Source organism: Paramacrobiotus metropolitanus, unplaced genomic scaffold (genome assembly GCF_019649055.1).
Source record: "Paramacrobiotus metropolitanus isolate TYO unplaced genomic scaffold, Prichtersi_v1.0 Parri_scaffold0000003, whole genome shotgun sequence".
Classification (NCBI taxonomy): Eukaryota; Metazoa; Tardigrada; class Eutardigrada; order Parachela; family Macrobiotidae; genus Paramacrobiotus; species Paramacrobiotus metropolitanus.
Genome location: NW_026570223.1, coordinates 3,189,618 through 3,204,640, shown reverse-complemented (window position 1 = coordinate 3,204,640; position 15,023 = coordinate 3,189,618). Strand labels below are relative to the sequence as shown.

At 41.6% G+C, this 15,023-nt stretch overlaps 4 protein-coding genes across 5 annotated transcripts; 2 read left to right on the top strand and 2 right to left on the bottom strand.

Moving 5' to 3' along the window:
• Positions 1-516: 516 nt before the first annotated feature.
• On the bottom strand, positions 517-2,376 carry LOC129598812 (uncharacterized). Its single transcript, XM_055496875.1, has 3 exons — positions 2,211-2,376; positions 1,220-2,060; positions 517-1,146 (listed from the first exon to the last, which is right to left on the bottom strand). Exon 2 carries the CDS (start codon positions 2,015-2,017, stop codon positions 1,262-1,264), a length of 756 nt encoding a protein of 251 aa, XP_055352850.1. The 5' UTR covers positions 2,018-2,060; positions 2,211-2,376; the 3' UTR covers positions 517-1,146; positions 1,220-1,261.
• Positions 2,231-7,827, top strand: LOC129598817 (putative exosome complex component RRP41). Of its 2 annotated transcripts, none has more exons than XM_055496895.1 (4): positions 2,231-2,428; positions 6,478-6,661; positions 6,749-7,127; positions 7,346-7,827. In XM_055496895.1, exons 2-4 carry the CDS (start codon positions 6,494-6,496, stop codon positions 7,540-7,542), a joined length of 744 nt encoding a protein of 247 aa, XP_055352870.1. In that variant the 5' UTR covers positions 2,231-2,428; positions 6,478-6,493; the 3' UTR covers positions 7,543-7,827. The 2 variants fall into 2 exon arrangements, with proteins under 2 accessions (XP_055352870.1, XP_055352862.1); XM_055496887.1 differs by lacking the exon at positions 2,231-2,428 and adding an exon at positions 5,477-5,881.
• Positions 7,828-7,988: 161 nt separating this feature from the next.
• On the top strand, positions 7,989-11,075 carry LOC129598793 (proton myo-inositol cotransporter-like). Its single transcript, XM_055496852.1, has 4 exons — positions 7,989-8,496; positions 8,835-9,812; positions 10,214-10,460; positions 10,693-11,075. Exons 1-4 carry the CDS (start codon positions 8,414-8,416, stop codon positions 10,888-10,890), a joined length of 1,506 nt encoding a protein of 501 aa, XP_055352827.1. The 5' UTR covers positions 7,989-8,413; the 3' UTR covers positions 10,891-11,075.
• A 14-nt stretch (positions 11,076-11,089) lies between these two features.
• On the bottom strand, positions 11,090-14,120 carry LOC129598803 (arylacetamide deacetylase-like). Its single transcript, XM_055496862.1, has 3 exons — positions 13,843-14,120; positions 13,129-13,360; positions 11,090-12,127 (listed from the first exon to the last, which is right to left on the bottom strand). Exons 1-3 carry the CDS (start codon positions 13,987-13,989, stop codon positions 11,298-11,300), a joined length of 1,209 nt encoding a protein of 402 aa, XP_055352837.1. The 5' UTR covers positions 13,990-14,120; the 3' UTR covers positions 11,090-11,297.
• Between the last annotated feature and the right edge of the window lie 903 nt (positions 14,121-15,023).

Genomic DNA, 15,023 nt, shown 5'->3' with positions numbered 1-15,023 from the left:
ATTCCAGCTTATGAGTCCCTTTATGCCCCCCAGCTTTGTAGTCTTATTATCACGGATTCATGATCATTTAATTACGTTTAAATTAAAACCAACCTGTGTGATCTTGGCAACAGCGGTGATAAAAATGTCTTTCTGTTGTGTGTGTGATACAAAATGCGGTAGACGTTATTAGAAACCGAAGTACTGTCAACAACACGCAAATACAACAATTATTATAAAATTCGACAATACAATATAAACATTATGTACAGCTAAGTCAGTGTACTATGTACTGTACATGCACTGCACGAAATATCCTATATTATATAAATATAAACGATATGCATTATGCAGTATTTTCTTTGACATATCAGCGGTATCACCGTCGTTCTTATTGTTCTGCCGGATATCGATCAAAGTCCTCTATGAGCGGAAGTCCGATGCGCACAAGCACTGTGTGACGGTAGTTTATAATACGAGTATCAATCGATAGACTGCGTCGAAGTCTCGAAGACCGCAAGCACGATACCACCGATGCAACTGCAGCATAACAATTTTATAGCGTAGTACAAAGGAGATTCCAGCATCAACAAAACAACAACTCCTTGAGGCAAAACCATCCACATGCGTCAAAATTCCCACTAACATCTATCAACCTACGGAACTGGTAAGCCGAAATGACAGACAAGGATACTACCCATCATGTAGGCTCAATGAGTCCGAATAAATGGGATTATATACATGTACAACAGAATATTATACCCTATGTTCAACAAAAAGGTAAGAAAAAGCGAAGTAACTAATCAAAACGTGCAAGATGGCGATCCCATAACTCCAGAAAATAAGATCAACTTACAAGATACTCGAATTAGCATCGTTTTAATGCTATCAAAACCGCTTTCCCTATTGTCCAGTCCCCGTATAGCGCAACGATTAATGAATATCGAAGTAGAAAAAGGAAAACATGCCCCTCCAGGATGATACAGCACGTGCATCAAATTAAAACCACTAACCGCTGACTCCTTCCCTACATCACTTTTGAGAGGGTGGCGACAGGCAAACGATCGCGATCTTAGGTATCGGAACTGATTATCATATGCGTAAGCTAAACGTCAATTGAGGCTATGCAGGAAGATCCTCAAGTGCAGCAACAAAAAATGGCGATACCTACAAAGTACAAACGCACATAACAATAAATACTCCATCTATCACGCACCCAAATTCATTTCAAAATGCTCACCATTATATTAATTCTGCCAATGTGAAGGATTCAGTCTGCAAATTACGACTGCCCGCCGCTGCTCTGATTCGTTCCGGCTGACATGACGCCCAGCATTTTGATCGTTGTCGAGCGCAGTTCATTCACTAATCGTGACATCTCGGCGAACTTCCTCTCAAACACCTGCACCGCCGTTCGCAGGCGGACGATCTCCTGGTCGGATTCCTCCTTGGAACCGAATTCCCTGGCCACTCCGGCGCCGGCAGCATACTTCCCCTTACCCACCGACCGCTGGGGACTGCTGTGGGCATGATCCGTACGGGCGGCTTTGGAGGCGCGGGGCTGGGGCTTACTCATCTTCCGCTTGCTGGGTGTCTGCCCTTCGCCGCCTTCATCATGGCCGTTGGCTTCTTTGCTCTCCTCATAATCACCGTTCGTGTCGTCGCCTTCCCCGTCGCCGTTCATTTCGTCGGAATCCGGTTCAGGATGCGCGTAGCCTTCAGTGTCGTCACCGCCGCCCTCCTTCTGATTCCAGCTGAATATTGTCGGAATGGCTTCCTTGGTGAGACGGAGACGGAATCCGGTGGAGATGGCCAGGCGTTCAATGTACTCTTCCTCAAAGTGCATTGAACATACGCACGTTGTGCCTGAGATGCTGAAGTATGGGCCAGGATCGCGTCTGATATTACGTATCCATACGGCACGACGGGGATCGTTTTCAGGTGGAAATTGAAAATATCCAATTGTCTGGCCTTTGGTATCGAATTTATCACGATTAGCACGGTTATTACAACCAGGTACACAGCAGAATTTGCCCATTTTTATCCTTCAGAACGATCTGCTGGTGCACCGTAGCGTTGATCTGCCAAGCCAATGAAACAAATTATTTATTGAATTATTTATTTATTTACGGTCTCGATTCGATAGATTTACGTTCGTAAACTTCGTATGCGTGATGAAGACTAGTTTTTACGTACATATCTGTGAAGTTCGGTAGACGTACGTTGCTTACCTTTCAGAAACTCCAGGGTTCTTGGAATCTTGGGATAGAACTGATGAAATATTATCCTATCGAAGCACTGTATTTGAATTGTGTACTGTACGATTCACTCAAATCCAAGATGAAGTCTGTCACGCAGCACTAGCACCCCAATCAATGCAACAAAGAGTCTTGAGGCATGCCGTCTCCGATGAGAGACTCCGCAGTGTGCAAGCGTCTTTTCAGACCCGGTACTGAATCACTGACAGGCCGCAGCCGTTGGCGTAGTAATCAAAAACTCGCATTCGCTGATTTCGCTGTATGTCATACGATAAAGTTTGTGTTTGTTTGGTGTTTCCTGTTTGTGACTGTTAATTTGTTTGCTAGTTGTTAAACTTTTCGAATGAGCCGCAACCCTGCGGGAAAGAACACCCAAGTTAAAATCAATAGTTTTATTTACTAAATGAATTCACTTTCCTTAACTTTAAGCTAACGAAAAATTGTCTAAAATTTCTCTGCAAGAAAGACTACGCTAAACTGCTAAAGGAGCTACTACAGGGAACTACACTATTACCAGAAAATTTGCTAATGCGGCTTCCCGATAGTAATAACCCGGTCCAAAACCGGGCAGCTTGGCAGGCGAGTATTTCATTTTGGAAGAGTTTCTGAGCGAGCGGTTTCTGGTGGTGACTGGTGGGGCGGGTTCCAAATGCTATCGAAAGGCTGATGTCACGCATATTGGCAGTGCAGCAGCCATTTCTCTGCCTGACTGGTGAGTACTTTGCGGGTACTTGGCGGTTCACTAGCGTACTAGCCTCAGATTTCAGACTGCATGGCACTGGGCACATTAAGCCGGCGCATGCGGCTCTTCCTCTCCTGTTAATTAACGCCTGCCACTCCCCCTTTCCTGGTTCTTTAGCGTAAAAGCAGATGGCAAAGCCAAAATCCAGTAAGCAATTCACAAGTCTATTCAGGACATGCCCACGAGGCTACAACGGACTGTGCAGATTTTACAATTTTGCACCCCTAGCCGGTCTTGTATATGAATGAGTAAACATAATTGTAATATCAACTCAGGCAACTCTAGCAATGACAAAAATTATAAGTGCGAATGGCGATGCCCAGTGTCCACATTCCAAATAGCGTCTCTATACAACATATCTATAAAATGTAGTCTTCAATCTTCATAATTATTATGCACGGATTTACAGCTCAAACACCTGGTGATATCGATGCTTACATGTTGTGACCATTCAAGTTTTTAACGAAAACCATTGTGCAGTTATAATCTGAATAATTATTATCCACATTTGCATTTACTTACTGAAAGTGCTTCAAAAAAGTTAAGCTTTAACCGACCACGTCAAGTATGAGAATGAAATAACTGTACATAGCAGTTTATTATCTGCAACTGCAGTTGAGTTAATTAGGTATCTGTAAAGAGCATATTTATACATATCTATAGACTACATATAAATATACTCTTATAATATCTACATGAGTAAATACAATTTCCATTTTTGCAATGTTTGTGATTCTTCTGTAAATACAAAACGGTGCATAGAACCACACAGTCATACAGGACAATGTCATATCTATATAGGACAAATATATAAATACTAGTAGACCCCGCGCAAATTGCGCGGAACAAATCAGCTACAAATAATTTACGTTATATACAGGCTGCTAAGACTCAAATTATGATTGAGATACTGTACTAATAGGAAGAATACGGATCATAATTACAAATTCTATATTTTAAATTCGATTATGTGTTGCAACTTGCAAGTGTACTGGTAAAATTACCTATACTGTACTTCTACGGTAGTATGGCTGACACAGCGCAAAGTGCGCAGAGGAAATCGACTGCTGCCTGATGATACTTAAATGCAGTTAAAATAAAAATTACCGCATTTGCTAATGCAGTTAACTTCGCTGACAAAAACTAAGTTATTACCGAATTATCGTAATTATCGAATTGGCACCTCCCCGCATAATAAGGCACTCTCCGTACTAAGTAAGCCCCTCCCATAACCCGTTTGAAAAATAGCTCCTCCCCGAATTTGCCTCCCATTGGGGTGTTATTAAATGTTAAGCGCCACGAAATGATAGATATAAGGCCAATTGCTTCATAATAACTGCTATGATGTAATTAATAAACAGTAAACGGTCACAAAAATAATTTGGTGCTATGCTTCAGAATGCTGCTCGTAAGGTTCTGAAACTGCAAACACCGGTATCTACTGCGTTCAATTTCAATGGAACAGAATGCGCAGTTGTTTGAAAAATAAACGTCCCCTTCTGAAAAATACTGTTTGAAAAATAGTACCACCCCCAGAAATAACGCCTCCTCTCCGAAATAAGACCCCCTACTCCAGGACGTTTGAACTTTTGCACCCCAGGGGTGCAAATTCGATAATTACGGTAAGTCATTTTTTTCCAGCGGCAAGTGGCAATCCCACACCAACTAACTACTTAATACTTAACTAACTATAAAAGGTTCAATTGTTGCAGTCTTGCAGAGCTGGCTGATAAACTGTAAGAAAAAAACTGCCAAACGATGTCTCACTTGATTGCTGCTCCTCCTGCTTAGCGAGCTCGAAATACCGTAAAGAAACAGTGTCAACAGAGAAATGATTAAGTTAAAACTACCGCAAAACACTGCCTTTTACCTAAGTATCAAGCAGCCACCGTCATCCCGCAGCTACTTGATAATTGGTACTGCCAGGCTGCCAGCAAGATTCGCGACGCATGCAGCTCTCACTTGGGACACTTCCTAAGTTCCCTGGGTCGTTTGTGCGTTCGGTTGTCAAAATAACTTAAATCTTTCTTGTGCCTAAATTTTTATTATTCTTAAACCCACCGCTGTTAATATAATGTTTCTTAAAGCCATTGCAGACCAAATACATCAAAACAAAAAAAAATTTTCGAATTTTGTTTCACGATATAACCCGCGCAAGCTCTGCAGCAAGGCAGTTACTTTAAGTCTTCGCTGATTGGTTGTGTTGGGGTTCCGTAGACTTTGTATGATAGGGTTTTTTACAGTTTTCTCTCAAACGATGTTTGTTTTTTGAAATCCGAAAGTTGCGGGCTCATCTACGAAATCAGCGCTATTCCTGGTATGCGGTAGAGGGGCGGTGCCGGTGCAAACACGCTCATTGGCTATGTGAGTGGCCAAACAACAGAGAATTAAGCATAGCGCTAACAGGGCAGACTACAGGTGCGCAGTTATAACAGAATCTGTAGTACCGAATTTCATGGTGCAAAGCGCTAGCGGCAATAAGTCACTGCTGTAACAGATTTCCACGTGACAGCTAACATTTCCTTGTAGAGCACATTTTTCTGTACATTTTGGCTATGGTCTCGGTTTTGCTAACAGATCATTAGCTGCATGAGCAGTATTTAAAGTCGCTGTTTCGAACATGTGCTTAGCGACAGAAACAGCGACTTCCGGAAACTCGTAGGTTTTCACGAACTGCCGTCCGTACGCGGCTGCCCTGTCGCATAGCGTCAATCGAATGATCCGTAAATGTTGAATATTGATCCACTCTGCGATTCTGGGGGATTTGACAGACACACTGGTCACGCCCCCTCTTAATCTTTTATTATAAAGGATATCTATAGATGAAAATTTAGTACAATTTATCGACATACGTCTACCAGATTTTATCTTTGGTTTCGTATGGATCCGTTGGAGAAATTAAGTACTAATACTGCAAATTATTATTACACTAAATTGTATGATTTGGTATCCAGCCTGATAAATTAATTTTCAAATTACTGAGAAAGGGATGGATGGATGGATGGACCTTCCATCCATCCCTTTATGAGTACTTTGAAAATTAATAAAATCAATAAGTTAATTAATCAATAAGTCGGCCGCAATACTCGCAAGTCGCAAGCATTGGCACTATTCAAAAACTTCAAAAATACTTGAAATTCCAAAAACTTTTGCTCTAAACAAGTATGCACTTACGTATGTATAATAATATCAAAAATTAATTTGTCCCGTCTGGAGACCGACTCGAGAGTCTGGACCGTCTCCAATCGAATTAAAAAAATAATTTTCGTTTCGCGTTAAACCTGGGTGTCGCAAAGCGACCCGCACGCGGTACCGAGTTCCTGTTACAGCGAGGGTGTAGTCGTCACTTTTATTTTTGTGAGTTTTTGACTTTTTGGCTTTAATTTCAGTTTTGAGTTTTTTAATTGGTAACGATTAACCTATGCACAGTGCTGCACTTGTCGTCTAAGAATTAATAAAAACGGTTTAACGGTTAGCATTTTTTTGCAATTGGATAAGGGGTTGCTTCCGATAAATGGATGTAATGTCATCATTAACGGGACTGCGACGAGATGGAAGAAAGCCGGAAGAAGTGCGCGATATCTTATGCCAATTTGGTTGTGCAGAAGGAGCCGATGGGTCCGTGTTGTATCAATTGGGCAACACGAAAATTCTGGCCACGGTAGTGGGTCCAGCAGATGCGGTAAGGTTGTTAGCTGATGGTGCTTTACATATGGTTACTAAATTTGTAATTTTTATCACACGCAATCACTCTGAATACCGTGTAAAGGGGGAAAACGATGATGAAGAAGGGGACTTGGAGCTCCTCGAGGAACCTTCCGGATTAGACTGCCATTTCAAGCTGTCGTCCTTTAGTCAATCGGACCGCAAAAGTGGCAAAGGCGATGATCCGCGGTCGGAAGAATATGCTGAATACATGGAAATGTGCTACAAGATGATTATGTTTCCCCATAAGACAGCAGAGTCTGTCGTGAAGGTTACCTGTCAAGTTCTGCAAACAGATGGGAGTCATTTAGCCGCGGCACTCACGGCAGGAACGTTGGCGCTTATTGACGCGGGCATTCCCATCAAGGATATTATTGTGGCCTGCTCCGCTACGATAACGGATGGAAAACCTATCGTGGATATTGCCAGCCACGAAGAATCCCGTAAGTGGCGGGAACTCAGAGATTAGGACATTAGGTTGCCTATTTGGTTATTTTAAAATTGTTTTCGACGACAAGTTACTTTAGTTCAATATTAAGAAGATGAATCACGAGGGAATATTTTTTTTACGCGGTATTGCAACAGTATTTTCCAATCCTTAATCTTTTAGTCTGTTCTGGGTTTGAAAATTTTTCTAATGCAAATCTTTCTAATCCCGTAGACAAGCTGCCACAGTTGACTGTGGCCGCTATTCCTCGGACACGGGAAGTGGTCGTGTTGGACACCAAGAATCGATTTCATAAAGATCTGTTTAATCCGTTATTGAATGCAGCTTTGGACGGTTGCCAAAAAGTCTTTGAAGACGTGGAAAAAATTGTGCGAGAACACGTGAAGCAGTCAGATCCTCTGCTGATTTGAATAAATGCATAACTTGGTGATGAATTTGTCTGCGCATTGCCGCTGTGATAATTTTTTGTCGTTTTCCCTCGTGCGCAATCATGAATGAAAGTTTGGAAGGAATGACGACTTTCAGCATCATTTTGTTGATCGGATTTTGAATAGTCTGATATTCTAGCTGCATTTTATTGAAAACTAAAAGGTGTATCCGTCTAGGAAAACCCCCGCATTAGCTAACGTCAAGCCAAAATTGAAGGTTTATGACGGTTATGTTGGTTTGTGTTGAATTCTACGAAATAAATCTGTGTGCGCAACGTGCGTTGTTATTTTGAATCCAGTTCCGCAAATCGTTTGTTGTATCAGTGAATCAGCGGCAATAAGTTCAGCTACCATAACGGTTCAGCTACCATAACGGCTGCTGGCCATTTGCCTTCTGGTGATTGTGTTTAACCGTTCACTTCGAACACACATGTTTTTTCCGATTTTTTGTTGTGTTTCGCTAGAAATTTGGCGTGAATCTGGTTGTTAAATCAGCAGATTGCTTAATGTCGGGTAGTTTACAACAGTACTTGCACTCGATTTATGCTCATTTATCCCACGTAAACAACGGCATGTCTTTTTATGCTGAATTTGCGGTATGTGTTTTGGTTGATGTTTATCTACTCCAAACCCATTCTGGACAATCCGTCATTTGAACGAGGAAGTTTTATCTATTCTGTATTGATGTGCCGACATTAACAACATCGTCCATTCGAACGTCTCTCTATTCTGGAACCTCGTATGCCATTTTACAAGCAACTTTCGCTGCTCCTGATTACACGATCACAGTAAAACCCGGCGTGGTGTTCCCAGCCGGTATCGTGAACTTTTTATACATTTTTGTGGGTGCAATATGGGGAGGATTTATAATTATCTTGTCGCTGTGGCGTCAGCCATGGGTGGATTTTTATTCGGATATGAAATCGGCGTTATTGAGTACGTAAAAAACAATAGTTTCATTTTCAACCATTTTGCAAAATAGAACAATGCTAAATAATAATATTGTAACAATATGAGTACTCCTATATAAACCTGATGTAACAATTATACGAATAACTACGGTAGCACTGCTAGGACCATAACTTGTACAATGTAAACCGTGGTGACACTGGTGAGTATCAGTTTTCTCGTATAAGGAAACAGAATGTTTCGGGACTTTCGGCATTTCATGAAATCGTTTGCAGTATATAAAATTAATTACGAATTCTTTTCATTTTACGAAATTCTTTGGAATACCGTTGACCTTACAGTCGACAGTAACTTTTCTGTTGCAGCCAGGTATTAATTATGGACAGCTTCGGGTTGGAATTTGGTCTGAAATATAATCATTCAGTAAATGGGACGCTGGTCAAAACTCCCAACAGCGCCGACATCAGCGGTTGGATAACCTTCACCTTTCTGGTGGGCTGCGTCGTGGGTGCCGCTCTGACGTCCATCCTAGCCGACCGCATCGGGCGGCGCTACTCCATCTTCGTGGGATCGGTGTTGTTCATGATCGGCGGGGCCATGCAGACCGGCGCTTCACATATCGCCGTTCTTTATGTCGGCCGAATCATTAGCGGCATGGGCGTCGGTTTAATGTCCGCCGTGGTCCCGCTGTACATCTCAGAGACTGCCAAAACAGACGTCCGGGGGACGCTGATATCCACGTACCAGTTGATGATCACCTTTGGCATCCTAATCGCTTCATGTATCAATGCAGCCATATTATCCACACTAACCGGCGACGTAGAGTGGCGCTTAGCGTTGGGCATGCAGATGGTGCCGGCGGCCATTTTATGGGGATTGATCATCATTCTGCCGTTTTCGCCGCGTTGGCTGGTAGACCGCGGCCGGGAAGAAGAAGCCTTACAGAGTCTGGCCAAACTGCGCAGCGCTCCGGCTGATTCGGAGGCAGTACGGACAGAGTTTGCGTCCATTAAGGAGAGTGCTCTGCATGAGAAAAAGATCGGCTCGGTGACGTGGCTCGAACTGTGCAAAGCCGGCATCCGAAATCGTGTGGCTATTGGAGTGGTCCTGCAGTGCTTTCAGCAGTGGACGGGAATTAATGTCATCCTGTACTACGCCGCGGAATTGTTCAAGGACATGGGATTCTCCAGTGCACATGCCGGAGTGACTTTTGTTATTGCCAATGCGGCCATTAACTTTGTCGCGACGTTTCCCGGGATGTGGTTGGTGGAGCGGATTGGCCGGAAGCTGCTTATGATTATTGGTGGATTTCTCATGGGAGGCGCGCATATGCTAATTTGTCTGTAAGTTTTGCACCTTTGAATAATTATATATGCTTTTTAAAAAAGAACATATTTCTGGGGTGAGATATATGACCTTTTGTCGGTTACAGTTATAATATGATGTACGTATAGTGTGTGCACATCGTACAAGATTTTTCCTTACAAGTACACATCTGTATTCTGATTCCTCTTCTTGCTGCATTTTCTTCGACTGGGTCAGTCTATGTATAATAATATCTATATAATGTGATGTTATAAAACTGGGAGATGGAAGGTATAAACGAATACTCTTTTCACACTTTCGCCATCAGTTCTAAATTAATTTTATCATGTTCGCACAGAAAAACTGTACAAATTCTTACATACAGTTACTCGATATTGTGTAAGCTTTGTAATCACGCTTAGCATGTCTTTATCCGCAGGTTTTTGGGACTTTCCCATGAAACACCAGGTCTTTCATGGGCCGCAATGGTCTTTGTATACGTTTTCACAATTTCATTTGCATCGACGTGGGGTCCAGTTGTTTGGGTGTACCAGTCGGAAATTTTTCCTATGCGTGTCCGTGCCAAGGGGACGGCATGCTGTACTATGTCCAACTGGATTTGGAATGCCATTATTGCGAAGATTACACCGATTATGTTGACCAGTATTACATTTTATACCTATATTGTAAGTTTACAGAATGTAACGCCTTTAATACAAAACAGAACTGCAACAACATATTTTATATAAAACTTCTGCCGATTTTTATCCGCAGGCATTTTCATCGTAGATTTGAAGTATTTGCTTGATTATTAACTTCACATTCCGCACAAGGACTTTTTATTATGCAGTTTCGGGCCACAGCACGTACGGAAATACTAACTATCGCTGTATGGTATTCTTATGATTGTTTTTTCAGGTTTTTGGCAGTTTTGGAATTATTATGGCAATATTTGTGTGGATATTTGTGCCGGAAACGAAAGGAAAATCGTTGGAGGATATGGATGATATTTTTGGCCATGTTCCAGGGGAACCGGTAGACGACATCCGGCAAAAAAGTATTCGCGATTCAGTAATTGCAATGGATTCATTAAAAAATAAACCAGTGCTGCATTGATGTGCTTTTAACACTGTTGTCATACCTGTGTACAGTAGAGTCAGTATAAAAATTATGTACTTATACTGTACTTATTAAACGACTCACTACCGTTGCATTTTCCTTGTACGATAATAATGTAAGTACTTACAAAATGCACTCTCACTAATATTAGCTGTCACTTAAGTATTAATTTTGTTGTGCTTATTCAGTAGTAAAGCTTACTTTGCCATCTTCTCATTTCACAACCAATCTAAAATCACCCCTGTCGATATCGTATCTAAACTATAACCAATATATATAATTTAAATAAAAATCCATATAAAAATACCAAAGTTTTTCAAACGTTTCGACATGAGAATAACCAAAGGACTTAAGAACATAAAAAACAAAAGACAATGTTTTCTCTCTTCGGATACGGTTGAGCATTAACGACTCGACTCAGCGTGATTTTGCTGGGCGGGCACCGGAGTTTTCAGAAAACTAACAACTGCATCCGCCATCTGCGCGCCCACCTTGCTATCCCTGCTAAAGCAATAAAGGCCATGGAATCCCGGCGTTCTAACAACCTTTGTCTCCACACCGTCGGCTTTCAGCCGGTCCGCATAAGCCAGCGCTTCGTCCCGTAAAATATCGAACTCCGAAATTAATATCACCGTGGGCGGCAGTCCTTTCAATGTATCCGCAAACATCGGACACAAATATGGATCAAGGAGTTTTTTCTCCCAGTTCTTCACGACCTTTTCATCAATTTTGACATGACTCTGCGGAAACTGCTGGTACTTCTGCAAAACCGGCCAAATTTTTCCCTGCGTTATCCGCGGTGATAAGTGCTCATTGAATGTTAGTTCGTTAATAAATTGTATGCCTTCGTGCATGTAATGCAGCCAGAAGAGGATCATATCGCGGCGCGGTAGTATACCGTATCGATCATTTTGCTCGTAGGAATCCAGACGGAAGGTGGCAAACTGTAGGGCCGGCGACAGGAGGATCTGGCGCTGGAGGAATGTATGGCCGGTGTCGCGCAGCTTCAGTGTAACACTGGCGGCCAGATTACCGCCGGCACTATCGCCACCGATGCTAATTCGCTGCGGATCGATGCCCAGGCGTTGGGCGTGCTGGTGCAGATACAATACGGAGTTGTAGCAGGCTAGCATGGGTTTAGGATAGGGATTCTCCGGTGCTAACGGATACTGGATGGCTACCACCGCCACATCCGCATGCTGAGCAATGTACCGCTCCAATATCGCGTATATCTCTGGAAAAACATATTTTAAAGATCTTTCTCCAAGGTAGTTCCTATTTGCGTTTTAGTTGACGAAATATTTTCAAGCATCAATAAATTTTTGAAAAATTGGGTAAATCTGATTCTTTAACCGCAAGTAACCGTGTCTATACAATAGCTGCTTTTGCAGCCATGATTGGTGCAACAAGATTTTATTTATGTGCCGTTGAACTATTGTACAGGTAGAAGTATGCAAGCTGAAGTATGCACAGAGCATATGATCATGACAGCACTGTGCTGGGTCCAACGTAGTTGTAAAATAGTGTATTATGTTTGTTAAAAATAGTACTCTAACCATAAGTAGCAACAAATACTATATATTAACACAAAAATAAACATTGCGAAACTTCCAAAACTGCAGGGTAAAACGAAAAGTCGTGTGCCATGGCAGTCATGCCACCTCACGGATAACAAGCCATTTTCATGGTCAGCTTTTTGTAATATAATATGGAGAAGCAAATGTAATTTTCATAAAATCACTGTATAATATACCGGTTCTAAGATTCCCTGCTGGTTGCCGCGCTATCTTCAACTGATTTCTTATTCGGGCGATGTCATGAAAGTGAGTAACGAAACTAAAGGATAATTTATGAACCGTTAAGTTTATTCATTTTCATTTTAAGTTTATTCATTTATCATGAAGTTCTAACAATGAGTAAGCTTTCGAGTACGCTGTATAGTCTGCACTCTGGACTACTGTATGTTACAAGTATCTCTGCACTACAGTCTACAGTCTGCACTACTCGAATAAAGATTGTCAGTTAAGCCTGGTACAGATTGTGTGCCGGTATTTGCCAAAGCAAAGATCACTGAATTAATAATTAACTTTTACACTTAAAACGTTAACAAGAATTACGCTTACATATGTACTCGTACTGCAACAGTGGTCAGCTCTGTACCGTAATAAAAATAAGTAATGACTGCAGCGGTCTAGCGGATATTCCTGCTCCGCAAATTTGGCGGATGCAACTCACCTCGATATTCATACGCCCATCCGCCTCCATGGATATACACAAAAGCGGCATCCAGTTCTTTGGCATCTTTAGCTCGCGGTCTTCGGTGTACGGTGACGTTAACGCCCTCAAAATCATAATTTGTCGAGTCTAATGCATAGTTGTCCGGATGTACGAAGGCGAATCGGGAATTCCTGAAGGAACGTGTGATGTTTATAGCTGAATCATAGCCAACTAGGGCTCCCAAACGTGCCTGTTAGCAGCATATCATATTTGATGAGAGTAAATAATCATAAATCGGCGACGATAAAAACAAGTTCTCGATACGGCATGTTGATAAGTGCTGATAGTCAAATCGTGGCACATCGGCAAATATCTTATAAAGGCTAAAGTTAAATCTTTGGTGCCTTGGCGGCACATTATTACCAAGTACGATGGGCAGTATCTGGTTTTACCAAAATAACATAATTTCCGTCAATCTTTTCTGTTTTTTTCCATTCGTATTTTGCTTATGACACAAGTAACATGACTGGCACTGACTGCTGAAACTTACCATTACTAATTTTTTTCAGAACAAAATTTAAAAAAAAACTATTTCCGGTTACTAATAATAAAAAAACATAGCGACATAATGTAAACAGGGAGAACACAGTATTTTCGCATTTGCATGCAAATTAACATCTACGATTACGGGTAACGGGGTAAGCTAATTTTGCACGTTTGTTTTCTAATTACCACAACTTTTCCGGCTTGACTTAAAGCAAAAATCTTGCGCAAAATCCACCGGTCATCCTCATTCATCCCATCCGGAACAGGAGTATAAAAATAAACAAATACCACAGAAACACAGACTACAAAGCATGCAATCTTTAGAGGCAGCATGGTGTGTTGTGTTCTAAATATGTTGGGAGCCCAACCCGAGAAATTTCTCAGCGCATCAATAATAATCGAAGTGGTTTATCCACCCAACAACTCTGTGGCTGTGCGTGTGTGTGTCTGATTCGCAATGGTGTGGTTGCTGTGTGAGCTGTAAACATTCCTTAATCTGGCATATAGCGGTATACCGGCATGAAAGCCAGAAAATATATCGTACAAAACTTGTACTACTGTGGATGAATGCCTTGGATTCACATTTTTGGAGCCAAAACATGGGAAATCCACTGCCGGTAACTGCGTTGTACATACGTACAATACATAACAAGCGCCAAGGTACAGTATGTAAACAACGAAGCGATCCCGCCGCTAATTAATTGTACTTACCCCACCATCAGCTATCTGATAAAATCGGTACGTTAATCGACAGTTCGGCAGCGTCATAAAACTAGGTAGGTAAGTTAAAAAGAGATCAACACTTCAAACGATCCTCAAGAAACCTACTCGATCGTAGTGTGCGAAGTGCTTCGTTAACGATATTCATTAGCCAGTGTTTGCAGACTATGTATTGTACTTACACTCAAATAACACCGGCGTCCCGCAATATATCTTCGTCAAAAACACACATTACAAACGGTACCACTTGACTATTGTGTTTCTTTTCTTTTAACAATCGATTGCGCATAAGCAGTACACTAATCGCAGAAAACAGCAGGCCAACCAATATAATGCAAGGAAAATTATGAATTACGCAGCATTGCAGCGTTCAATAAGCACTTGCACACTTACAGATGCAAAACATTAAAGAAGAGTAATATTAATGTAGTACATATCGCAATTGACTTCAGAGAAGGAATATTTGCTGCATTTTAACAACAGTACGCAAATTGCGGGTATGCCAAACGTACTGATACGTACTCACGGTAAGAACAATCATGTACGTTGTTATTCAAAATAAATATGCAAATTATGCTTCCTCGGCTGTCTGAACTCTTACTGCCAGTCACTGTGTATCATACTTGGTCAACGTGAACACTCATAAT

Bases quoted from the DNA above. Each gene is read 5' to 3' on its own strand.
- LOC129598812 (XM_055496875.1), bottom strand. From the start codon at position 2,017: ATGGGCAAATTCTGCTGTGTACCTGGTTGTAATAACCGTGCTAATCGT.
- LOC129598817 (XM_055496895.1), top strand. From the start codon at position 6,494: ATGGATGTAATGTCATCATTAACGGGACTGCGACGAGATGGAAGAAAG. The intron at 6,662-6,748 runs GTAAGGTTGTTA...TACCGTGTAAAG, and splicing joins TAGTGGGTCCAGCAGATGCG to GGGGAAAACGATGATGAAGA. The intron at 7,128-7,345 runs GTAAGTGGCGGG...CTAATCCCGTAG, and splicing joins TGCCAGCCACGAAGAATCCC to ACAAGCTGCCACAGTTGACT.
- LOC129598793 (XM_055496852.1), top strand. From the start codon at position 8,414: ATGGGGAGGATTTATAATTATCTTGTCGCTGTGGCGTCAGCCATGGGT. The intron at 8,497-8,834 runs GTACGTAAAAAA...TTTCTGTTGCAG, and splicing joins TATGAAATCGGCGTTATTGA to CCAGGTATTAATTATGGACA. The intron at 9,813-10,213 runs GTAAGTTTTGCA...CTTTATCCGCAG, and splicing joins GCGCATATGCTAATTTGTCT to GTTTTTGGGACTTTCCCATG.
- LOC129598803 (XM_055496862.1), bottom strand. From the start codon at position 13,989: ATGCTGCCTCTAAAGATTGCATGCTTTGTAGTCTGTGTTTCTGTGGTA. The intron at 13,361-13,842 runs GTAATTAGAAAA...TGCTGCTAACAG, and splicing joins GTCAAGCCGGAAAAGTTGTG to GCACGTTTGGGAGCCCTAGT. The intron at 12,128-13,128 runs GTGAGTTGCATC...ATGTTTTTCCAG, and splicing joins ATGGGCGTATGAATATCGAG to AGATATACGCGATATTGGAG.